Genomic DNA, 27,609 nt, shown 5'->3' with positions numbered 1-27,609 from the left:
CGGGAGGATCACTTGAGGTCAGGAGTTCGAGACCAGCCTGGCCAACATGGTGAAACCCCATCTCTACTAAAAATACAAAAAATCGGTAGGCTGAGGCAGGAGAATCTCTTGAACCCAGGAGGTGGAGGTTGCAATGAACTGAGATCATGCTACTGCACTCCATGAGACCCTGTCTCAAAAAAAAATATATATATATATACACACACACATGCACACACACACACACACACACACACACATATATATGTTTAAATGACTTCGATGGTCTGAAAGTGAATCTGCTCCAGGAAGCCTTTTCTGTTCTGACTGTTCAGGTCTGGGTCCTTATTCCTTCCTGTGCCTTCTTTTGGTTCACTTTTCAGATAGAGACTGTAAGATGGTTAAAAACAAACCATATGTTGACCACCAACCAGGCATGGGCACAGACTGAGCATCCTTAAAGACATTATTCCACTAGAGTCTCATAAGGGTTCATTGAGGGACATTTTATTATCCCTACTTTATAAATGATGAAATTCGGAGTCGTGACCCTTCGTAACTTGATCCATAGGCAAGCAGGCAGTAAATGCAGATGACTAACAATATGCAGATTCAAATCCAGGTCTGCTAATATAAAACCCACAGTCTTACCCAGTTCACCAAGGTGTAAATTTAAAGATAAGTGCATGTGTTCCCTTTCCTGTGCTATGCACGCAGTTACAGCTTCTGCATGCTTTCTAGCCAATAGTTCCCACCATGACCTTTGCAGACTTGCCCTCGAGCACTGGAACAGCCTCGCCAGTACACCCTCAATCCTGCAGGATACAGGAACCCAGAAACCCAGCTCCTTGCCTGTGCGCTGCAGCTCCCCACGGGCTACTCAGAAGCTGTGGTTTCATCTGAAAGTGCACCCTTGTTTGGCTCCTTTCATTTCCCTGTCCTGTTTCATACCCCTCACCCCATACTGCTCTCCCCTGGGAGCACTTCCTTCACACATCATTTGCTCCTGAACTCTTGGCTCCGTTCTTCTGAGAGAATCTTAATGCAATGCACAAAAAGGCATAAAAGAGGCAAATACTAATAAACTCACTTTGGTATTACGGACTTCGGTGTTAACTTGTGTTTTTTCTTTTTTTTAAAGAATTGTTAATTCCAAAGTAATACGTGTACATTGTAAAAAAAAAAAAAAAAAAAAAAAAAAAGAAAAACAGAAAATACAGGTAAGCCAAAATAAAACAATAAAGGTCAGATAACTCATAAAGACCCAGAAAAATTACTATTTATGTACATGTTGTGCATTTGCAAGTCTGATATTATACTACTTATAATGTAGGTACTTTTCATGCAACATTGACAGTCTTTTTATGCCAGTAAGATTTCCTCTACAAAATTTTCGTTACGCTCATATAGACTTCAGTACCATAATTTTGGGCGGCAGGTAGTGGGAGCAAGCTCCCTGTGATGCTGCTGGCCTGTGGATCACTCTTTGAATAGCACTGATGTTCTTATGGGCCATTGTTAGAACTGTGGCTATGCTATGTTTGGGTTTAGCATTAAACTCCAAATAAACTCAGTCAATTGTGTGACTGTTCCCCTCACACAATTCCCCTTTAAACATGTTGAGCCATTAAAATGAATACAAACACTCCGTATGTGGGGAAAGAGAGTTAATAGGACCTAACATTAATGCTTACTCTCAGTTTATGTTTGCAAGTGGCTGAAGGTGATCCCAGGACACCACTATCTATCAAACTGACATTTAAAAAATGTACTCACTAGAGTGAAAACAGAAAGTGATCACCTCTGAAAATCTGCTGTTGCAGATTCATTTTCCTTGTTCCTGAACGAAGCCAAAGGTGGGCATTTTCCCTCACATTCAAGAAATAAAGAGTCCTCTGATTGTTTTAGAAAACAAAATGTCTTTTTATCAGGAGCCAACTTGAAGGGTTTTCCCCTAGTTAAATCAGGGACAATTTGAGCATCAAAATTAATAATGAGAGTAAAGGATCACATACGGGAGGATTAACTTTTCCTCTACCCTCTTAGGTTCAATGCCTGGAGCCTGTGAATTAAACTGACAAAAGGCATTTTAACAGGAGAAAACAAGTTTATGCATGCAAGGCATATACACTTGGGAGAACTCAGTGATGAGTAACTCAAAAGGATAGTTAAAATCGGTGGCTTATAATCATCTTGATAAGCAAAGGGGAGGGGGAGAAGAGGTTTATGTAAACACAATGACTTTAAAAAGATACACGAGTTTTCAGGTGAACAAACAGGAGATAAAAAAGTATGTGATAATGTTTATCTATACAGGTATAAATGGTCCTTAAATTTCCTTCGGGGCCATACAACACTTCTGGAGAAGGGATTTGGGGTAGGATTACTTGTGTTCTAGAAGTAGATCAAACCTGAAGAGGAATTTATGGCAGCCTTATTTCCTAGAAGTTACTGCTTGTAGTCAGATAAGCAAAGGTCTGAGAAGACTTTTTTTTCCCCTGCATATGGTATGTTAAATCTCAAATGTCTTTGGCTTAAAATAATCTTTATACCAACCCTGGAGTTCTGAGTTGGTCCCCACAGATATATAATTCCCATTAAATAAAAAGGGAATGCATGAGTCTGTACTGATTTGAGTACATAAATTAATAAGGAAGAAAAGAAAGCTCTGCCCAACAGCAGAAGGCCAAGTAAGAAATGGAAAGAATGACAAAATGTAGAAATTACTTTATGGCAACTGTCACTGTAATAATTATTTTAGGCAAGAATCATCCATGGATGCTAAAATTAGTAGGTGAAAGTATGAAAGTAGAAGGAAATTTCCATAGCTTCAAAGTATCTATCTATCAGATATTCATTAAGTACAAGGAAAACTACTAGAGAGTTACCGGCACCAACTCTCCTTACAATAAAAAATCCATGTATAAGTTTTGCTTCCCAAAAAATTTAGATACTAATAACTTACTATTGACCAAAAGCCTTACCCATAGCATAATCAATTAACACGTATTTTGTATGTTATAAATACTGTATTCGTGCAATAAAGTAAGCTTGAGAAAAGACAACAATTGAACTCAACACAATAGCAACAGGAGGCGGCTATGAAATTACCACAGTTGTACAGTATGTACTACAGTTAATTTTATGCAGTTATGATTTATTACTGCAGCTTTACTTTTATTTACATTTCTCTCAACTGCAAATGCAGTTAAAGTTTACATCAGGTATCAACATCATGTGCCTCCTGATATGATGTACTGAGAAGGGTGCAATGACATCTGTAGCACTGCTGCCCCAAAAGCATCACCTGAATCTATTCTTGAAGACATTTAAGACAAACCAAAGTTGAGAGACATTTTACAAGATAAGTGGCTTGTGTTCTTCTTATATACTGTCATAAACAAACAAACAAACAAACAAGAAATACAGGTGGTTCTAAACTAAAAAAGACTAAAGAGATGGGGCAAGCGAATGTATTTCATGACCTGGGAGTACAAAGGAAATTATTGGGATAAATAGCAAAATCTAAATAAGGTCTATAGATTAAATAGTTCACTTAAGTGTTAATTTCCTTAGTTTGCCAATGGTAATATTGTTATGCAAAAGAACATCGTGATTTTAGGAAATACACAATGAAATATTTAAAACATCATGTCTTCAACTGACACACAAATATGAAAACATCATGTGAAGAACATCATGTCTTCATCATGTCTTCAACGGACACACAAATAGTTCAGGGACAAAAATTAAACATACATATGCATATATGTAGAGGGAGAAAGAGATAGAGCAAATGTGGTAAGTGGTTAACATTTAGGTAATCTGGGTAAAGGGCATATAAGAATTCTTTGTCAAATTATTGCAACTTTTCCATAAATATGAAATTATGTCAAAACAAAAAGAAAAGAGAGAACAAAAAAACAACCAAAACCTTACAAAACAGACAAAATTTAGTTGTAATAGCAAATCTTGGGATCCAAATGCAATGCTTGTAAGCAACCCCTGTTCAGGTCTGTCTCCTCCAGAGGGGTGGGCCTAGTTACCTGCTTCATTCTCTCTCTTCCCTTCTCCTCCCTAACTGGCTCCTGTGAAAGGTCCCTCCAAGGTTGGAAAGAGAGGGAGGAGGTTAGAGGAAAGGGATTTAATCCATATGTGACTGACAGAGCTGTAATCTGCAATTGGTGCCTTCTGGTAAGGCAGATTCTAAAGTGGCTTCTTTCTGTCAATGAGACGTTGGATATTTTTGGAGCTCCTGTTCGGTACCCACTGCATTTCTTGGTGTGAGTAATGTCTCAGCTAGCTTTTTACTCCAGAGTACACTTCCGGAGATGGTCAGTTTTATGACTCAACTTGGCTAGGTTGTAGCACCCAGTAACTCAGTCAAATACTAATCTTAGGTGTTGTGGTGAAGGAATTGTGTACATGCAACCAACATTTACAATTCATTGACTTTATGTAAAGGAGATTGTTTTAGATAATCTAGGTGAAACTGATCCCATCAGTCGCTTTAACAACAGTTGAAATTTTCACAATCGTAATCTGGTTAGGTAAATGGATGCCTTTTATTTTAGGAAAGACATACTGAAGTATTTAGGTGTATGAACAAAACTGAGGTTTCCATGATGAAGAAGAAATTCCACTTGTGGACTTCAGGGACAGCTCCTGCATGTTTCCAGCCTGCACTTCCTGATAGCCTACCCTACAAATTTAGCACTTAACCATCTGGGTCCCAAAATTATGTAAACCAATTATTTGCAATAAATCTCTATCTATCTATCTATCTATCTATCTATCTATCTATCTATCTATCATCTATCTATCTATCTATCATCTATCTATCTATCTATCTGCCTTTCTAGCTAGCTAGATACCTAGCTGTCAGGTTGGAGCAAAAGTAATTGCAGTTTTTGCTGCAATTAAAGGTCATGGCAAAAACCGCAATTACTTTTGCACCAACCTAATAGCTATCTATCTAGGGCTAGGGCTATCTATCTAGGGCTAGGGCTATCTATCTAGGGCTGTTAAACGTGTATTCAACCCAAGGTATCTAATACACATAGTTTATAATGGCATGTGAGAAATAAACTCCTTCCTTAAAAGATTAAATATTACTTCTTTTTCCAAAACCTAAATTGTTTCATCAATTTCCACTAGAAATGTATCTTCAATAAGCAGGCTGGGCACAGTAGCTCATGCCTATAATCCCAGCACTTTCGATGGCCAAGTTGGGAGGACTGCTTGAGCTCAAGAGTTCGAGACCAGCTGGGGCAATATAGTGAGACTCTGTCTCTATTTAATAAATAAAAAGGATAATTAAAAAAGTAATAAGCATAATGGTGTAGACCTGGTAAATCTTTTGACAGCAACGTTTATAACCCACATGCCATGTATTTCACTACATTCATAAAGGGGCTTGGGGATTTATCCAGAATGACATACCATTCATTTCAAAATAACATACATCTTTTCTCTAGACAGCTAAGAATATTTATAGTTGTTAAAGCAAAAAGAAATACTTGGTAACAAGTTCTTGGTGTATGGATTGCTTTGGCTTTGATGGAAATATCTACTTTCTCCAAAGATTGGTCCCTGGGCCTCAAAGCATTTACCCCAAGAAATAACTGCTATGACTTAGGTCTTCAAGGCAGCTTCCAGTGCTCGAGCTTTCTCTGTGATGTTCTTCTGAAAAGGCATCATAAAATCGTCGAAGTCCACCTCATGTGTAAACCTCTCTCGCCGTAGTTCCCTCTTCCTGATCAGCTCTGCTGTTGTGGCTTCAGGACTCCAAATCTTAAAAAGAAAAATAGCCATACCCCAGCAGGTATGAGTATGACAGCCAGTAAATATGCTAATATCCAGACAATTTTCAATACACAGTTTTAACTTAAAAATTTGTTTATAGTTTTAACTTAAAACTATTAAATTTACTTTTAGATGTGTTTTAACTTCTTCCCCCCCTCTCATATGACAGTAGTGGTTGCATGAGCATCACTGTTTTTGATGATGACTGTCTAGACAAATAATGTCGGAAATATTCTTCAGTTACTTCTCTGGCCAGTTATGCTCAGACCAGCTGCTGTGCGTTTTTTAGGATGCCAAAACAGGGAAGCAAAGGAATTAGAAGATCATCTAGGTTTACTACCTATATGTCTTATGTGGAAGTCAAAATTATTTTTATAATAGAAGGCGAGGGGAGCTGCTTGTTCAGCCTGGTTGGATGGCCAATGGAAAGACAACCCTTCTCTCCAAAAGATGTCTCCACCTCTTTAGTTGTGGAGGTTTTCGGAAGCTACTGAATAAATCCAGTCTTGATTTATATGAAACTCCTGCATGAGCTGGTAGTAGTTAAGTACAAAGAAGGGTTGGGTCTGAGAAGTACCAAAAAAAAGTATCCTTAGGAGTTAGTGATTAAACAGCTGCAGATCATGCCATTGATTCAGAAAGACTTCAACCTTTCTAGGAAAATGTAAATCTCAATACAGAAATAGTAACAGAAAGAGAACTAGATGCTGGGAGCTATTACTTGGGCATACTGAGTTGAAAGTACCAGAACCTGGCAAAAGAACATTCACAAGTAGTAACTATGAAAGACAAACTGTGCAGATTTGTTTGGATATTCTACATAAAAAGCTTTTGAAAAAATGACATTATGAGCTTCTACCATGCTATGAAGATCTTTTCGAAGCACTTACCCTCCGTGGAATAAATGTGATATCCACTTTCTTAGTATAACCACTGGTAATCAATGAATTCAGATGAACCACATTACCCTTCTGTACTTTCTTTCCCTCTGATGTGGTTGGTACACCATAAATTGATGACAGCAGTTCCTGGAAACAAGAACAAAAAAATTATAAATTGTAAAAATCTATACTGACTTTCTAATATTATTTGCTGTTTCACATCTTACTCTGAAGCCAGAAAGAAACCTAAAAATGCTACTGTACAAGTTATAATTTGAGATAAAATAGTATATTATTATAACTTTGGGGATGGGGAGAGATAGTTTGCCTTGTTTAACTTTAATTAGAAGTATTGGTAGAAGATCACGTAAGTCTTTGAGATACCCATCTTTGATCTGTGGCCTACTAAAATGACAATGGAAGAACTTTAGTTGACTGATCCTCCTTCACCTTTTGCCATTCTAACATCCTCCATGTTTATAAGTCTGCTGTCTGTCTACAATCCCTTCATCCTATCTACTCCCTACCACCTACATTTCCCCAATGCTTTCCAATTTGATGACACTAAAACTTTTCCTTCTTGACTTTCATCTCTTGTCCTGTGTCAGCCAAGAGTCTCCAGTAGATATTCTGCTCCCTTAAGAAAAGCTTCCAATCTAGAGACACACTTAGGGGTTTCCTGCTAATGATAAAGTCTTGATGTCTCAGTAACTCCCATGGGCAACAACTTCAACCTTCCACTGCAGTTTAGAAGTTCCAAATCACTCCGGATTACCAGAAACATTGAAAACCTACAATCATTTTGCAGGATATTCTAGAGACAATGGCTCCATATCCCAGAATTCAGTGGTATTCATTAAAATTCCTTGGTGGAGGTGGCAGGTGGGAGGAAGGGGAAGTGGTGGGCAATGAAAGGGGATATGGTGGTAATGAGACCAAAATGAAGAAAAATCATGCTTTACTTCACTCCTTATAAGGGTTAGTCTCCTTCCCTATTTGGACCATCTCATCAAATCTGTATAATTCAGGACCAAATATATACAAATCCAATACCAGTTTTGGTTTTCTTTTTCAACATTCTAATTGTATTTGGCTGAACCCATTTGGTTTTTGTATGGATTCTCTTTGCAGTGAGTACTTTTTAGGCTCTTCAGTGATAAGAATTTTATTAGATATTTCTTTAAAAGTACTATATAATAATGCTATTGAAAGTATGCACTGCATATTATCTTACCCATGTTGTATAACAATATGTAAATAGTGCTTCTGCCTTCCCCAAAACAGATTTTTAAAGAGTTCCAGTTACTAATGGGTAGTCAACCATTTTTCTTACCTCTTCTTTCTTAATTTCAGGGCCTTCAGTCTTCAGTATAGGAGGTGTCTTGCCTTTTAGTTTTTGATTTTCTGCTGGTTTCGGCAAGTTATCTAGCTTTTCTTTAATCAGATCAATTATTCTATAATCAGCATATGCCTTTGCAACGTCCATGGCACTATGCCCTGTTGAAACATAAACATAAATTCAGAGTGACTATAAACATATTAATGATAAACCATGTAGAAAAATATCTCAGCACATCAGCTCTAAGCCTGCCCTAATAAGGGTGATTCCTAAAGCAAGGGGTATATATACAGAAGTTCACAGAGCTAGATCAGATTTTCTCTATGGCGGTCCCAGCTTTAAGATCCCATGATTTATAGTGCCATCTAAATACAGAAAATTACTTTTCCTTAGTTTTTTTTTTTACTATGTTTCTTAAAAGAGTGATAGGAAATATTATATTACATCTTAAATATCAAATTGATTGTTCTCTCCCCACATTGTGCAAATTTCCTTCTATGTGATAGATAATTTTACATTATCTTCCCCTTTCCTTGATGTAAGGAGGTAAATTCCAAAAGGTCTGGGGAAGCTAGTGGCCACAGGTGCTCCAGGCAGATGGCTGGGCAATATGTTATCTATAATATCATCAGGCAGGACAGGTGCAGTAGTATCTGTGACTCAGAGGCAGCCTGAACCAACCAGAGGTATGATGCTCCTCAGTCAAAGGAAGCAATGGCTTCCAATGTAGGAAAATGGTACTTCCAAACAAGGAGCTCAAATATATTCAAATGATTTTTTAATTTTTCCTGTATGGTATTTATGATACAAGGTAGGTTGTGTGTTTACTTCCTAGAGTCAGGGAAGCCTCAATTCAGGAATTGCTTTGTCCAGCTTTAAGAGAAACCCAAAGTCTATAGGGTATGCAATTATTAGTAATTAACAGTCATAACAGTGTAATAACTCAATGTGTCATCTGCAAACTGGTGCAAGTCCACAGACTAATAGTTACTGATCCATAATGAAGTAACTACAGAAACTAAGTATTTATAAATGTTTATAGCAACTTAATATAATTTTCTGTTATTAAAATTTAAAGGTTAAAAACAAAGTTTTGGCCTTGTATTTTTTTCATTTTATTTTTCTAATAAATAATTTTATTATATTTTACAAAAGTATTTCAGTCCATGAAAGATTGTAAACATAAAGAATTGGCCCTCCAACACCAATGAGTGGAGAAGTACTTGGTATAAGATAAACTTCCATAATATTTAACTCAGGCTTGTGTTTGTACCAGGAACCCAGTGGACAATGCAAGCCTATGAGAATGGAATCAGAAGGGGCTTAGAATCTAACATAAGTTCTCCTTTTCTAACCCTAATCATCAATAATATGAATGCATACCTTTTCTATTTTCCAGCTGGAATTTAGCACCAATATCAAGTAGGTATTTTACTGTATCCAGTCTGCAGCTTTCAATGGCTCTATTTAAAGGAGTTGAGTTGTTGATTGAAGCTGCATCTATTAAAGCTCCAGATTCAACAAGAAGCTCAACAATGTCTTGTTGGCCTGCATGGCATGCAAAATGAAGTGGAGTCCACAGAAAGTTATCTGTTGCATTAACGTTAGCTCTGTAAAATAAGATAGATGAACAAACTAAAAATACGGTTTTCCAATGACTGGACACTAAAAATGCAAAGTAAGATTTCATAGAGTTCTATCAAGTTGCTAAATTGTAAACTTTGTGCCATAATTTTTCTTCAAACCTCTTTGTTCTGCATTATTTGACAGTCTTAACTTTCTTTGTGTATATCTACATTAAAAGGCACTTTAGATTCTAGGGATTACGATTTGCAAAGGTTAAAATCAAGGAAAATTATAAAATCAGATCCAATGAAGATAAAAGCTGACAGGACATATTTCATTTTGTGACTTTCTCTGCATGTAATACATTTTTAAATGAAACTTCATTAATAAATTATAAATATTACCATGTATTATTTAACATTTTAGTCCTTTTTAGAAATTCACTGTCCAGAAGTTCATGTTCTCATTAGTTGCTCTCTTGATAATATACAAATTTGAGTCTTTCTTTAACATTAAAGTACTAATAAGATTAGTACTTTATTTCTCAAGTATGCAATTACTGTGTTAACAAGAGCTTTACATATTTTAACTCATCTAATCTTCAACTAATCTTGTGGCATGAGTCCCACTACAGTCTCATTACATACATGACAGAACTGAGGCACAAAAATATTAAGAAACTCACCCAGGTTATACAACTACGGTAGAAGAAGGAATTAAACCTGAGTGATTGTTGTAGTCTAAAAAGTTAAGTATTATAAAACTGTCATGATTTGATATTTTAAAAATATTTACATGACCAAGGAAAAGGCTGCCCCACACTGGAGGAGGGCAGCAGGTTTGGGGACCAAAACATGTTATTATAGCCACCATTCCACTTGTTCGAAATTGTTGAGATCCTCAAATAGAGGCAGATTAAAAAGTGACTCCACACCATCTAGGTGAAGCTCTGAGACAGGACTGAGCCGTGCTGCCACTGATAGAAGGCCAGTAACAATCAGAAGACTCTATTTACCCTGAGTAAACACTTACTGGCCTTCACTTCATGCATAATTGCTATTGGCAAAATATATTTGTGCATACACAATCCTATGCTCCCATTATCCTGGTTTCCCATATAAGATCTATAGGCTTAATTAATTTATTACAGGCTTTAATAAATGCGCTAGGAATCTAACATAACATAAATCTAACATAAATTCTCCTTTTCTAACTCTAGCCATCAATAATATGAACACATACTTTTATAGGGCATTTCATAGACTTTAATAAAGCCTGTAATAAATCAGCATTTTTAATAAAGCATTCTTTAATAACATTCTTTAATGAAGCCTATAAGTTAATTGTTAATAAAAGGCTTTTATATATTAAAGCCTTATTATAGACTTTAATAAAGTAGCACTTTTCTATATTACTAAAATTCTGTCATCTTTTCACTTCCTTGAAATGTGAAGACTCGTGAAAATGTAAGCCACACCCGACGGAGACGCATACCCTTTTTCAAGAAGAAACTTGACCACATCTATGTTTCCACTTGCACACGCCGTCATTAGCGGAGTTTTGTAATAATTATCCTTCATATCCACAGGTATTCCTGATTCAAAGGCCTTTTTCAGAGAAGCCAGATCCCCTGCTTTGGTGATAATATTAATGTTTGAAAATACCTTCTCTGAATCATCAATGTACCAAGCAGAGTCATCCTGAATGGGATGTTCTGGGGGATGATCCCTATTGAACCGGCTGCTATCAGTGACATTCTTGTAGGTCTCAATCATGTAATACGGTGGCCCACCATCCTGCCGGCGTGGAAACGCGTACTCAGGAATGACACAGATTGGAAGGGGTAAGACAAATTTCCCTTTCTTTCCTTTTTTGCCCATCCCTTTTTCCTTTTTCTTAGGTCCATACGATCCTAAGACAAAAGACTTGTTTAAATATCTGGTTCCTTTAAAGAATTCATTAATATTGACCCCTCCTCCCCGGGTTTTCTCATGAAGTTGAGCGATGGCAGCCAGCTGTTCTGAGCTTGCATAATCCTGCCTTTCCTCCAACACCATCACGAAGTCGTTCTTGCTGATGCTTCCATCACCCCTGTCTAAAACCGCAAAGGCTTCCCGGAGGAAAGCCTCACGTTCTACGGACCAATCGTGCAGTCTAAGGGCCCACAGTGGATTTGGATTTTTGGCTCCTGGCCTGGCTAGTTTATTAGCGATTCTCTCTGCTCGGCGTATTTCTTTGCTTGCTGCTTTGAAGCCGCCTTCCTTAGCCACAGCCCTGGGCGTTTTATGATCTAAATTCTTCCATTTCAGGTCACATCCTAAAACATAAAGCATCATAATTATGAATGGTGCCAAGGCATCTGCATGGCTAATAAGTGACACTCATCCAACTGTTGTCTTAATTTCTCGTGATTAGTAAAAAATGTGTCCCCAAATTATATGTATATAGAGATGTGCACATTTTGCTGTTATAATTACAAAATTGAGCTGTGATTTTTTTTTTCTGTGAGCATCACTTTGGTGAATTCTGAAGAAGATACGTTTACAATTTACAATAGGATTAGAACATTTATCCCTAGAGATATTTGAAACACATACCATATTGGTACACTTGCTCAGGGGACTTCAGGCCAACAGGAAAAGAGCAAGGATACATTTAAATTTGGAAAGAAGCTGGATTCAAACAGCTTACCTAGGACCTTATGAACTCAGATCTGAACCTGAAAAGATGCAGAATACCCACTTCCTTTTGAATGATTTAAACTGTAAATCTGTGTATAATTTTAAGTATATTTTTTCCGTATTCTTCATTAAATAATGTAATTTATACTAATCTGCTGTTTTGTGGTATGGCCATATGAACAACCTTCACAGAGGAAAAAGTAATTTGTAATTAAATCTGAGGAGTTCAGCATTATATTTATGTGCAAGTTAGACATTAAAATTCATTTTCCTTTTTGGTCCCTTATTTAACAAAATGATGATTCCAACATCATTTATAAATATTCACCAAAGAAATAAACTTTTTTGAACATGTTAGGGAATCCATTTAGTGCTACCAAAAAGGCTGTGTTGTCTATAATAAGTATAAGTAAGACTCTGAAGAAGCAGTCAGACCATGTTTTTCAAGATTGATACTTTCCTTAGTATTGCCAAAAATTAAAATTGTATATGATGGGTAAAAAAATAGAAAGAATGAATAACACCTACTATTTGATAGCACAACAGGGTGACTATAATCAATAATAAGTGTATGTTTTTAAATAGCTAAAAGAGCGTAATTGGATTATTTGTAACACAAAGAATAAATGCTTGAGGGGATGGATACCCCATTCTAGAGGATGTGATTATTAAGCATGGTATTCCTATATCAAAACATTTAACATACTCCACAAATATATATACTTACTATCAAAAAATAAAAAGTAAAAAAGAAAAATAAATCTATTTTACTACACACACACACACACACACACACACACACTTTTATACTAAGGCTGATAATTTTACTAGTAGTACAGAAACTAAAAAAGACTATGGGGACAATAAAGGTTATAAAATTTCTATATTGGATAGTTTTCAGAACAGTGACTCTACAGTGTAATTCCATAGCGTAGTAATTCCATAGTGCAATTCCATACTAATTCTGATATGCTGTTTTTACTTAGCTATTTATTTTGCTTACTCAGGGTGTCTGGGGGTTTTTGATCCCACCCCTCAAGCCTCTTCTTCTATGTTCACCCAGCACTAAGGACCAAAGGATTTTCATCCTGTTTTAGCTTACCCTCTGCAGCTTCCAACTTAATCCTAGTTAGAAACTTCCATGTGTATAAAAGACTCCAACATCCCACTTTAAAGAGCTAAAGGCAGTTTTCCTGTCGTTTTGACTTGGAGCTTTCTGTCTCCTCCTTTATGATTAGTAAATAAAGATCTATTCATTCCTTGTGAGACTTATGCTCCTCTGTGGTAAAGATGTTCAACTTCCAGCTGGCTGGTGCTGCAGAACTCAGGGAGTTGAGGGCCCAGGAAGAGGAGGAGGAGGACTCCACGAGCTCCTCTCCTCTGCCCTTGGATGTGGCTCTCACATGCTTACAGGGAGTTGTCAATTGCTCCAGCAGGGGGACGAGGGGGCGAAAGAGGACCATCATGAGGAAATGTGAGAAATGAATCCAGCCAGCACAAATGCTTTACAATTAAGTACAGAAGAGACTAAGCCCAGGGAGCTTATTCAGAAACAAGCATTTGATCGCTAAGGGTTTCTTCCTGCTCTGATTGCCTTAGATGTAAGATTCTAAAGGTAGAAATGTAACTGACAACACTTCTGCTGTGAAACTGGGTCACCCACATAGGATCTGGTGACGTGTTTATATTTCCGAACATGCACAGAACTCAGAACATTTTCAAACATTTGCTTTAAAATAGTCTCATGATTGATTCTTCTAGGAAAATGGATCTTTTCTGCATCACTGAGTTAGGCCTTTTTGCATGACCCAGGCTCTGGTCCTTGGCTTCTCAATGTGCTTTCTGTGACTTTATTCCAGGAATACATAAATGATAGCGTATGTGTGATATTTGTCCCAATAAGAAATAAGTCAACATATTAAAGAAATTCATCTCAACTTGAGTGGATCTTTAGTTTTTAGAAATACATAATGTTAAATCTGAAATGTCAGAATAAACTGCTAATAGAGACAGATTTGAAAACAAAACCAATTAAGACAGTTTGAGAGAACCAGAATTGCATTTGATATATTTTTTTCTCATTTGCTAAAAGGGTTTATCACACTGGGGACATAGGGAAAGTATACATTCATACAAGTAAAAATGGATGTTATTATGCTATTATAGTAATGCGGGCATGTTAGTTTTATTTATAATTTTAGTGACTTCTAAAATTTTGTGTCTGTGTGGAAGACAGAAAAATAAAACACTTTCTTTGCTCTATTATAGAGTTGTTGAACTTTAAGTTTTTGCCTATTTCTCATAAACTAGAAAAAATATATACAGTTCTGCAAAATGCAGTTCTATCTCTAACAGAGTTAAAAAGCTTTTAATGTGCATTTAATTAGCATGTAATTAACAAAAAATACATATCCTTAAATATAATTAATATTTTCATTTTAAGAAACTCATTAAGCTATATATGATATAGTTCATATTTCTAAATTAATACTTAAAAGCTACAGGAAAATCTAAAATTAAAAATTCTGCTTACATTTCAAATTTTCCATGAAAATTTTCATTTCATGTTTTCCCCCAAATTGTTTTCCCCATAACTGCAAATTATCCAGAAAAGTTATCTTTGCATTTGACACAATGGAACATTTTTTAAAATAAACTAAAAATTCAAATGAAAGCAAATGGTTTCCAGTGTGTGTCCTTTTTTAGATTGATGTTGGCATTTTTAAAATAAGGAACTTAATCAACTGTAAGTTTTTTGTTGTTTGTTTGTTTTTTGAGACACAGATCTTGGATCACTGCAACCTTTGCCTCCCAGGTTCAAGTGATTCTCGTGCCTTAGCCTCCCAAGTAACTGGGATTACAGGCGCCGTCACCACCCCTGGCTAATTTTTTTTTGCATTGTTAGTAGAGGCGCGGTTTTGCCTTGTTGGCCAGGCTGGTGTTGAACTCCTGACCTCAAGTGATCCACCTGCTTCAGCCTCCCAAAGTGCTGGGATTACAGGCATGAGCCACCACACCCCGCCCTCAACCATAAGTATTTGAATAATTAGTTGGCTCAGGAACAATCCCCTTTAGGTTTTTAAAAATAACCTAAAATTTTTGGACAAATGGGTTTTCATCACTTTTAAGAGCAGATTCATGATTTAACAGAGGGTAGTATAAGAAATAATTTTCAATTTTCTTTCTACATATGAGTGAGGTTTTGCTATAGAAAAAAATAAGCCACTGACAAGTGATAGGCCCAAATTCTCTGCTTATCTATGACATGGGTAAATCATAAGTACTTTAAGCACAAAATTGCTAGACAATTTTACCTCGCTGAGCTATATATTTACAGCAATCTGCAAAACCACCCATGGCAGCATAATGAAGTGGTGTGTTCCCATTTATCGAAATCAGCCCCACATCTCCATTGTAGGCAAAAAGAAGCTTCAATATCTGTAAAATAAATAGTGGATATTGTGGAGGAATAGGAATGTACATTCACTATATAAAGACTGACAGCTAGACCGGCACTATCCAGTACAATATCAATTAGCCACGTATGACTATTGAAAATTCAAATTGAAATGAACTAAACTGAAAATATTTAAGTTTCATTTGTTTGTTTCACTAGCCACATTTAAAGTACTCAAAAGCCACGTGGCCATTGTGTTGTACTGTGTTGTATAGCACAAACATAGAATATGTCCATCATCACCAAAAGTTCTATTAAATAGCATCGATCTAGAGTATAGAAAACTCTATACTTAGAGGGGGCACTACCATTTTTGTTAGTGTAGGTAATTTAAGAAAGCATCAGAGCATGGAAAGCAGCATCCAAGGGGAAAATTCTTTACCAAATGTGGTTTCTATCTTTGTGTATACTTTTATTGCAGGGAAAATAGTGATATAAATGAAGATAACTATGTTAAAACTCAAAGAAATTGAGTAAAGAAATTTCAGATGGAATTCAGAATTTAAAAAATAGTGTTTTTATTTTGTTTCTGCAATGTTACTGTATCAGTGAGATATTCTTTGCTGTATGTTTAGATAATCAGAATACTTGAGTTTAAAATTCAGGTATATCATTATCTAATACACACAAACACCATGGAGATAAGAGTATGAGGGCATTGTTCTCCCATAATTAGATCATATTATATTTTGAAGACTCTAGTATGTAATGAAGTCATAAAATACAGTAGTCCCAGGTGGCAGAAGTTTTAAATTGTTATCATCGAGTGTACAGAAAAATACTATGAATAATATTAAATAAGTAAATTAGCAAACACATAAAACTAAATAAAGAGATGAAGTTTTTAAAAATATAATTTTAGAATTATTTGGGGAAATCAAGATGAAAACAACATAGGTAACTCAGAAAAATGTCTGCCTTAGTGTACTCTATATGACATATAAAAAATTTGAGAAAAAGGACAGAAAAGTTTTAGCAACAAATTTTAAAGCAAAGAATAGATTATTACATCGAAAAAGCCTCCTTTAGCAGCAAAATGAGCGGCGTGATGCCGGTCGTTGTCAAATGCATTCACTTCACCTCCTCTTTCCAATATGCCTCGAACTATTTCCACTACCCCTTCTCTTGACGCTTCCATTAAAGCTGTGCGGCCTGTGGACTGGACATGAAACAGTCCAATATGAGATGCTGTTTATACCCATCATGTTAAGTAGCAGAATCAGTACAAATACAGTCTGAATCCATTTGACCTTAGCTTTACACTTACAAGTTTAGTTCTCTACATTTTTCTTAGCTTCATGTAACAAAGAGGAAAAATTAAGCAAGTACAATGGGTCAGTATCCAAAACGTAGAATTCTAAAATCAGAGTCAAGGTCACACTGCATGCCCCTGTGAGAATATCATGCTAAAAAATGTATTTCTTGCAAATAGAGCAGAATAAAAAGGGAGAAAGAGAGATAAAATATCAACACCTAATATAAAATTAGGTCATAGGTGTTTTATAATGAGAAGAAAATCAATGTTTAGTGTCAAGAAAGGGCAATTACAAGAAAACTCAAAATTAGCCAAATAAGGAGAGTGAACGAAATTGATATAACAACAGAACTAGGCTGGGCATGCCTGTAATCCCAGCGCTTTGGAAGGCAGAGGTGGGCAGATCACTTGAGGCCAAGAATTTGAAATCAGCCTGGCCAACATGGTAAAACGCTGTCTCTACTAAAAATACAAAAAATAATTAGTGGGGCATGGTGGCATGCACCTGTAATCCCAGCTACTCGGGAGGCTGAGGCAGGAGAATTGCTTGAACCTGAGAGGCAGAGGTTGCAGTGAGCCAAGATTGGACCACTGCACTCCAACCTGGGCAACAGAGTGAGACGCTGTCTCCAAAAAAAAAAAAAAGGAAAAGAAAAAGAAAAGAAACAGCAGAACTATATATTTTCTTTCTAAGAAGATAAATCCTATTAGGCATCAGCAATGCCTTTTTTTACTATTTCCTATAATGGTACCTTGACATTATGCATAATAAATACCAAGTTTCCCAACATAATTAGGAAACAGACTGTAGAATCACAGCAATATGAAGATAATAAAAGTATACCATCTTCAAGCATTTTGAATCAAAATGAACAGTCTATCAGCTAACAGGATAATGTCATCATATTTAAATGCAAAGATTATACTATGCTGTAATTGAAACAAGAAATATTTGTAATCACAAGAATAGCCATACTGAGTTGATTGCATTAGGATTGGCTCCTTTTTCCAAAAATGTCAGGCACACATCTTTAACATCATGTGCATCTTCACAAGCTCTAAGGAATATTGGCTTTCCTTCATAGGTAGAATTGTTGACATCTGCACCATGTTCAAGGGCGATCAGAGCACAGCGATAATGCCGCTTAGTCGGTAAAATGCAGTAAAACAAAACACCTGCAGAGAAATAAAATCCCCAGAGAGTATTTAACATCTATACATATTTGACAGGAAGGAAGTAAAATTATTAAAAATCCATATTTAGCTAGTTAAAGGCATATCTGCCTCAGTTTCCTCTCTGAAACCAACTAAAACACCAAGACAGGAAACAAAAAACAAAAAATCTTAATTCCTGACATCGTTAGAAAACAGTCACAATCACATGTGATAGGACCTGGCTTATGGAAGAATTGGAGCACTGATAGGTGAACCCTGTTGACCCTGAGTATTTGGCATCTTGCAGTACGTACCCTGAGTGTCCCTTCTTGGAATGTGAAGGGCTATAGCTATGTGTGCCAAAGGGCTACTTGTAAGTCCCCCGGTCCCCTCTAAAACTGCAGAATGGCAAAAGAGATGGTACTGGGTGATGAAATGTGTAGACTGACCATGTTTGTAAGAAGCAGGCTGTCGATATAGCAGTAAAGAGGTGAATTAGATGCCAAGTGGCTAATTAGATGGCAAGTGGCTCTGCCATTTTAGCAAATCATTTTGTTCCGTTGGAGAAAGGAAAATGCTAAATCCCTACACCCAGGACCTGTAACATACAGGCCTTCAATATAATCCATGTCAAAAGCATACTACACATCAGGGTTACTGTTACAAACCCAGGGCAGAGTGTTGCTAAGAAAGTCCTAGGTAAATAACAATCAAACTCCAAACTGACTTTGTAACGAGTTCATTCCAAAAAAGGGACTCCATTCAAAGAATAACCAAAAAAGAAACCACTATGCCACCTATTAAAAAAAAATACTGCAAGGAAAAAGGAAACTGATACTGAAAGCCACGCAAAAAGGATACATACTAGAAAAGATATACCAGTGAAAATTACTGGCTCATTCATTTCCATGATAGCAAAGAAACTAAATATAACTTGTTCAAAAATAAAAGTGCAAAGATAGACCTGAATCTTAAGATTAAAAGGGTACGTTGGGTCTTAGGAAAAGTTGATTAAGAACAGTCAACAAGGCATGCCTAGGTAAAGCTAGGCAAAGAAAGTGTCTCATAAGAATCCAGGCAAAAATTCAACTAATCCATGAAGGGGAAAAGTCCAGCTGCCCTCAGAAATTTATCACAACAACATTCAATGCTACAGTATAATCAAAGGATCTCTACACTATAACTTGGGGAAAAAAAACAGGAAACTTTTATACCCAGTCAAGCCTTTGTTCTGTAAAAACAACAGACATGTATAGTCTTAAGGATATAAGTAATCAGGGATACAAGCCCAAAGAAGTGACTTAAACTACTTGATGGCAAAAGTGAGTTTTCCAAGAGATCAATAGAGAATATGTGACTAAAAGAACAGTCATAAATACTGAATCTCTTTAGCCACAGAACCAAAGCTAAGTCACCTTAGCAATTTTAGATAGAGAAAAATATATTGCAATCCGTAATAATGTAAAAATAATATAATTTATCAAAAATTTGGAGGGAAGGGAAGGAAGGAGAAATAGTATAAGTATTTGATCTTCTCATCTTTTAGGGCTAAGACTGAGATATTATGTAAAGCAGGTAAGGAAATAAAGTACAGGGTACTTATTATTTAAAGGGAATCATTGAAAGAACTAAGTAATTATAATTGAGTATAAAATTGAGTGGTAGAAGGGAAGTAGCAGAGGTAAGAGGAAGGGTTATTGTACTAATCTTATCTAATTTATACTATTGTACTAATCTTACTAAACAGATTAAAGAATCAATGAATACTGTTTAAGATGCTAACTCAATAAACAGGTTTAAGGGCATATGAAGTATCAAGTTAACCATTAAAATAACTAAAAAATAATAATAAAAAAATTAAAATAACTAAAAAGCCCATCAATTTTAGAAAATACACTTACAAGCATATAAAGAAAAACACACATATACAGGAAAGTAAAACCAATATATGGACCATATATGACAATACTTTCACATGTATTTTATATATTAGATATATTTTGCCTTCACAATATAAATGATGTTTCTGAAGCCAAACCTATGGGAAATCTAGATAACTATAAATTGGATAAATTTCACCATTAAAATAAAAAATAAAATGTATATGAAAATCAAAACCTAAATATATTTTATATAAACTGATGTACCTAAAGTAGGGTTACTCAGAACAGTTAAAAAAAAAAAAAAGAAAAGATTGTCAAGGATATTATTGAAAAGAGAAAGTCAAAGAAAGAGCAAGACCTAGAAGGCAAGAAAAGAGCAAAACAACAACAACAGCAACAGCAAAACAACCTAAGCATAATACTCGAGGAGGCTGAATTCATTACAAAAGGCCCAGAGCCACTTATGAAATGAATATTTCATAATGATGGCATGTGCAACACACAGTTAAAGTGTATCTGGGCTGACTCTTTAAGCCACAAAGAACACGAATCAGCATTCCTAAATTGAAGGGAAAACAGTTTGAAAAATATTGTACCTTATCATAGAACTGGCATACGGCATTGAGGACTGAGTACACATGCCTATAAATGCAAAAACCAATGGAATGGGAATGGGTGCTATAAGGAACTATTATAGCTTAACTTTTAAGGAGAATGATTCCACATTGTAATTAATTCCCTAGGACAACATACAAGAAAGAATGTATTGGCTTAGAGCTTTACCTGCTCCATATTCTGTAAAATTGTTCCAAGAGAAAGTGCCGCTTAGGCCTAGGGCATGTCTCACATCCTAAAGACCCACTTAGCCATTTAAATATTTGCTTATCCTTTAGGAACGATGTACAGTGAGTCAAACATGAGTCACCAGAAAATAGGATGTCAATGACAGAGAGGGTACTGTGGAATAAGCAAAGCACTTTGGCCACTGGCAGCCAAACTGAGGGATGTGCAAGCTGAGTGAGGCTTGTTGATGTGGGAAGAGACAATGTACTCTGTACAATGGGCAGTACCTTGGGTTATGCAGAGTGAGGGCTGCAGGCAGCCATCCTAACAAGCTTATGTGTGAAACAAGATTTTACATTTGTTTCCTTTTATAGTTTCAGTTCTGCCCATGAGATTTGTTTCCTTTAGCCATATGCCTGTTGCATTTGCTGCAAGTATTTACTTGACCTTGTTTCCAATTTTACCTTGATTTTTTTTTTAAAAATGTACACTTTTACATTGTTACGCTATAGAATTTCTCTCTTTTTTCTTTGTGATTTGCATCTGTTTCAAACTCAGTAAGTTAAACGTTTCTCTATTATAGTGTTTCCCAAAGGTTAGTCCACAAAACTCCAGGCATATAAGATGTCATTAAAAAAAATTATTTTGTGGTCAAATAAATATGGAAAATGTCACCATTTTTTAGCCAACAATGTGAAAGATAAATGCCTAAAATGTGTCTCTAATGAATGCGACCGTGGAACCAATTTTGCCTGTAGTACTTCTCAACATCCTGGCAATTCAGTGGTCCATGAACACACTTTGGGAAATGGTATTCTATAGAGCTTTGAGAGGATACCGTTTTTTCAGGATTTAGCATTTCAAAGTACATCTGGCCCCTGAATGCATCTGAAGTTTATTTTCTTACATGGTACAATTAAATATGTAATTATCCCTTTTCTTTGTCCTCTTTTGTTCTAAGCAAGTAATCATATCAAACACCAAGTCTGAAGAGAGTTAGAAAAGTAGATTTTGCTCGTCAGTAAATATTCACATTATCAAATGAGATTCATTTCTCGATTGCAGGGCTGATGTTAATGGCCTTGTATCTGCAGAAACTCAGGACAACTGCTTAAACCTATCAGTTTACATTAAGCTTATTGGTAATTATCTCAGTTATTTTTATGAGGCTGTGTCAATTCTTGCCTGAACCTTAAGTTATTTGGGCAAGAAGTCCTCAGACCATGGTCTTGAGATGATGGGATTAACGGTGTGGAAGTGCAGTTGTTTGCTCTGAATCACTGTTGAAAGGTCATGTCTAAAGTTTGAAGTTGTATTTCCAAATACATTTTTAAATGATCCTAGAAAGTTGGAGTTTATGCCAGAATTGACTTTAGTCCTTTCAAGTTTCCAAGTGCAAGTCCTTCCTACATCAGACTGCTATTGAGGGGGTCAAAATCCTTTTGGAGTCCTAGGTGTAGTAGTTCCTGAAATTCTAAAATGTAAAAAAGAATAAGAAATGCTCTACTTCATCTTTGTTTTAAAGAAGAGTTTATAATTTATAATGAATAATCAGTGTGTATAATGTTCAAAATTCTCCTCATTTAAAAGAAACCACCAAACACAAATTAATCTAAGTATATGAGCAAGCTCTCATAACTGATTTCCCTAAGATATAGCTATCTCATTTTCAAAGTATGAGGAGACAGTAGGTTTAGGTATAGGAGTGAGAATTTAGCCTTTCCCTTAAAACCATAAGTAATTCACTTCTAAAGTTGGAAAACAAAAAGAGTCCATGTTATTGCTTTCTGGCTACAAAATGAATTGCAATTTGCTGGAGAGGATGTCGGGATTTTTACCTTTTCCTTCATTATCAACTATAGTCATATCAGCCTTTGCCTTTGCTAATATTTCCATTGACAATTCATGGCCCAGTTCTGCAGCCCTCATTGTGGGAGTACAGCCCATTCGGTCTTGCACATCAGGGTGAGCACCAAGGTCAAGGAGAAAGCTGACCATATCAATATCATTGGAAACTGAGGCTAAGTGCAAAGCACTAAGTCCATTAATGGGTTCTGTATAATTGATTAGTTCAGGGTATCCAAGCTTGGTCAGCTTCTCTATCTGCTTCTTGTCTTTGTTCCGCACACATTGAAGAACTTTGTAGATCTGTAAGTTCTCAAGTCTCTTATCTGCTAAAGCCATGCTTGACCAGCTCCTTGAAAATGCTTTCTGGACCAAAACTAAAGCTGAAGCAACAAAAAAGAAAAATAACTCAAAGTTAATTTTATCATCTTCATTTTGATTAAATAACAATATTTTGGAACTTCCTTAAGAACAGAGATTGTTTTTTAAGAAATGTTCAGAAAGTAGGATTTATACATAAATATCAAAAATATTGAGTGGGCATAAAGTTAAAACAGTTCAAACAAATCTTCCATCATAATTAAAAATAGGTTGCCAGGTGGTTTTCTTATTATCCATTTAACCTTCCCTCCTCATCACACTTTACCATTTTACCATGAAGAAGCTGAGGTTAACTAAATTGCCATGGTAAGGGTTTGAGTTCCCACCATCTATCTACATGGTTTCACACCAGCACAATAGAGAGATCATGCAGGTTTTAATAGTTTTAAGGTGTTATAAAAACATATAATTTTGAGGTGTTCATTATAAACAAATCTACTGGGCTCTGTAACATATCAGAGATGTGATGAGTGATTCCTATGTCATCTTAAGTGGAAAAGATGTAGTTAAATGGCTGCAAGGAAACTGCAAATCTTCATAAACAATCTCCCTGTTAAATTGTGATGGGCATTCTAGTATGTAATTTTACCTCCTTGTATGGAAAATCTTTTGGATTGAGTAGCAGGCCATGCTAGGTATGACCGGTTGTTTCTTCATTTCTTAGGAGAAAAGAACTCCATTATCACATAGGGAATCCAGTTGTTTCTTCATTTCTTATGAGAAAAGAACCCCATTATCACATAGGGAATCCTATCCGGGTCGTTTGAATGGGGCTGTCCCTTCTGTCCCCTGCCAGAGGAAAGGGTCTGTGGCCTAGGCTTGGCCCATTTGAGGGAACCATCCCTTTCCAGGTACACTGAAGCTCAAGCATATGTGCATAAAAGACATCAACCAATCAGCAGCCCATCATCCAGAACTATGAGGGAAGACTTTTCTGCTGAAGTTGTTAAGCAGTATGGTGTGGGGCTGGGGCGCAGGTAGCTCTCTTGGGTGCCACAGAGAGAGTCCATGCTTGGAGGATGGAGAGAGACTGAGATCGATGGCATTAGTTGCAACATGGATTCCATGGTGCCAGAAGCCATCTACCACTTTATGGGTAAATATATCTTCTCCCCCTGCCACCTTATTTTGGTATAAGCTAGTTAGCTGAGTTTCCAATATTTGCAATGAAAAGATTCCATCTTACTACAAAAGCTGAAACTATGCACCATTTTTCTCCATTGCAATCCTGCTCCCTCACCTACATTCTCTATGGCAGTGAGCTCTCTCTCCTTTAAATGTGTCTCTCTAGGCACCCCAACATCTCCATCGCCTGCTTCCATCCAACACCAATGCCCCCTCCTGCTCAGTCTCCTTTGCTGACTCCCCATTTCAAGAAGCCTATGTTGGGTATCCAGGGCTAGGTCCTCAAGACTCTTTTCTGTCCTCACACACTCCCCTGGTGTCTTGCCCTATCCCATGACCCTCGACCCTCAGCCCAACTCTCACTCTGTCACCCAGGCTGGAGTGTAGTGGCACAATCTCGGCTCACTGCAACCTCCACCTCCTGGGTTCAAGCGATTCTCCTGCCTCAGCCTCCCGAGTAGCTGGGATTACAGGTGCCCACCACCACACCTGGCTAATTTTTGTATTTTTAGTAAAGACAGGGTTTCACCATGTTGGCCAGGCTGATCTCGAACTCCTGACCTCAGGTGATCCACCCGCCTCAGCCTCCCAAAGTGTTGGGACTACAGGCGTGAGCCACCGGGCCAGGCCTCCTTTGCCTTTTAATCTGTTTATAACGTGCGGTGGACTAGAGAACCAACTGAGGCTGCCTCAGAGTCATCCACTTGGACTTTGCTGCACAGCTTGGTGACACTCACCTTAGCTGCTATTTATGGCTTGTTTTATTATTATCAGCCATATTCCGATTAGGTGCAGTGTCATCATACTGCATATGTATATGTGTCATCTATGGAATAGGGCAAGATGCTCCTACATAGGTAATGATTAGACTGAATCAATGCCACTTGATTTGTGAAAATAAGGATTTCCCAATCAGGGACTTCAGTGTTGCCTCTGTTAGCACCCATCCCTAAGGGAGAATTAATTAGCAGCTACAGTGATGAATTCAGTAGGTCCATGGGTCGGTTTCCTGTGGACTGCCTCCCTCCCAACTAAAGCCCTGAAGTGCTGGGGAGAGGGCAGCACCCTGTATAGTGTCCTTTACAATCAACTGCTAAGACTGACCAAGAGCTCACCCCACTGCAGGAAATCACACAAGTGTAGCCCTTGGGTCCTGGGTTCCTTGTAAATTGAGCAGCATATAGGATCCTCCACATACAAGTACACCTGCACTTTTCCCCAGCATGACCCTGGGCCACCTTAGACACATCTAACCATCTACCAAGGTAGTGGAATAGAGCAGAATGTCTTGACTTGAGGTCCATGTTCGGGGTCTGAATACTCGGAAATTACATGAAAATCTGTGGGAATGTGCGTGTGTTCAGGTCATTTAACTCTCAAAGGGGGGCTGTGCGACAAGGGAGGATCATTAGAAAGAGGAATGGAGGAAGACAAGCTTGGTACAGTGGAATGTAGGGTTTGAGGTGGGGAAATCCGTTGTGATCCTCCCTTCCCTGTATCATTATTTACACAAACTCGTTGGATAAATATGGATATGCTACCTACCTAGTTTGTACCTCAGTTTCTGCATCTGTGAACTGGGAATAGCAATGGTGCCCACTTCATGGGGCTGTGTGAAAAGGAAATGAGATATGATCCTTGTAAAATATTTAGCAAAGTCCTTCAATATAGGCTCCTTATGAATACACCAAACTTTTGCGGGTTTCAGCTCACCCACAAGTGTAAGCGATAGTTTACATGTTGGGGGTTCTCAACCGTGCTTTCCACTTTTTACTTTCCAGAAAAATGTGGAGAAGAGAGGAGTGGAGGGGGTAGAGATGTAATGTCAAAGGAAAGGCCATGTGTCATGCTCACCTCTTAGTCTTCCGGGCGATCAGAAGCCAGGGATCTCTGGGGCGACCGGGGAGGCCCCTGCTCTCGTCCTCTGACGCTCAGCGCTGGCCCAGCGGCGACCTTGGGCTCCCGGAGCCCGGCGGAGGCGCCCAGGCGTGAATGGTGTCCCTTGGGTAGGGCTGGCGAGCTGGCGCGCGGGACAGCAGGGCTGGGTGTGTGTGTCCACGGGCCCCGGGTCCCCGGAGGGCGAGCGCGCGGGCAGGTGAGCGCAGGGGGCGGGGTGGGAGCCGAAGGGACCGGGCTGATTGTGAGCTTCCGCCACGCAGGGCGCGGCTGCCGGGGCAACCGCAGCGTGCGCGGTGGGGCGATGCTCGCCTCCGCCTCCGCCTCCGCCTCCGCCTCCGCCTCCGCCCCTCGCGCCTGGCTTCGACGCCAGGTGGCCGGCCTGGGCGGGATGGGGTAGCTGCGCTGGGCGTTCCAGGGCGGAGCGCAGAATGCTGCTGTCTTGAGGATTCCGCCCTTCTCTCATCCTCTTCTCCCACCTCCTGCCCTGGATCAGAACGTAATTTAGTTATAAAATTAAAGCTGCATATGGCAATTAAAAAATGAAATAAAATATACAATAAATATTTAGTTTACAAAGTACAATTAAATGAAAAATACAATAAATTACACAATAAAGCGAAAGTGAACCTACTCTCAACTGCCACAGATTCTTGTAAATCTTCCCAGAAATTTTCTTTCCATACTCTAGGATGCATATATGCTTAAAAAATATTTATACACAAATGGAAGCAAATATGGAGATCACTTTATTTCAGGGCCTACAAATGCACCATAACACCCCTCTCTCTCCCTCCACACATACTTTTTGGCGGAAAATTCTGAAAGCTTTGGTTTGATTATGTGAATGTAAAACATATATATGTGTGTCTATATATATATGCTTTTTAATGCAGTATGTAATTGCTTCCAATTAAAAACAGTAATTCCTTACACCAACCTACCCTATTCTACTCAGAGACTGTTTAAAAATGTTAAGAGCGAAGACATGGAATCAACCTAAGTGCCCATCAATGATAGACTGGCTGAAGATAATGCGGTACATATACACCATGGAATACTATGCAGCCATATAAAAGAACAAAATTATGTCTTTTGCAGGAATATGGAGCTGGAGGCAATTATCCTTGGCAAGCTAACGCAGAAACAGAAAACCCAATACTGCATGTTCTCACTTATGAGTGAGAGCTAAGTGATGAGAACACATGGACACATAGAGGGGAACAGCACACACTGGGGCCTATTGGAGGGTAGAAGGTGGAGAGTGGGAGGAGGGAGAGGATCAAGACAAATAACTAATGGGTACTAATCTTAATGCCTGGGTGAGAAAATAATTTGTGCAACAAAACCACATGATACAAGTTTACCTATATAACAAATCTGCACATGTACCCCTGAACTTAAAAGTCAAATAAAAAATAATAAAAATGTTATTAAGCAGTATTTCATGCACACCAAAATATACTGTATGATATATGGAAAGCACAAAAAATACAAAGCATACCATATCTAAAGAAAAAGAAAGCTAGGAAAAATAAAGGAAAAAGGAAAAGGAAAAAAAAGTCTGCCTCTACTGCT

General features: G+C 37.6%; 1 protein-coding gene across 1 annotated transcript; it reads right to left on the bottom strand.

Moving 5' to 3' along the window:
- Positions 1-26,419, bottom strand: ANKEF1 (ankyrin repeat and EF-hand domain containing 1). Its single transcript, XM_003810567.6, has 10 exons — positions 25,990-26,419; positions 22,623-23,012; positions 17,940-18,139; positions 16,718-16,867; positions 15,566-15,689; positions 11,065-11,887; positions 9,388-9,614; positions 7,999-8,162; positions 6,675-6,812; positions 1-5,772 (listed from the first exon to the last, which is right to left on the bottom strand). Exons 2-10 carry the CDS (start codon positions 22,966-22,968, stop codon positions 5,614-5,616), a joined length of 2,331 nt encoding a protein of 776 aa, XP_003810615.1. The 5' UTR covers positions 22,969-23,012; positions 25,990-26,419; the 3' UTR covers positions 1-5,613.
- Between the last annotated feature and the right edge of the window lie 1,190 nt (positions 26,420-27,609).

The sequence above is a fragment of the Pan paniscus genome, chromosome 21 (assembly GCF_029289425.2).
Source record: "Pan paniscus chromosome 21, NHGRI_mPanPan1-v2.0_pri, whole genome shotgun sequence".
NCBI classification, from domain to species: domain Eukaryota; kingdom Metazoa; phylum Chordata; class Mammalia; order Primates; family Hominidae; genus Pan; species Pan paniscus.
This window is presented reverse-complemented; position numbering and strand designations above follow the sequence as displayed.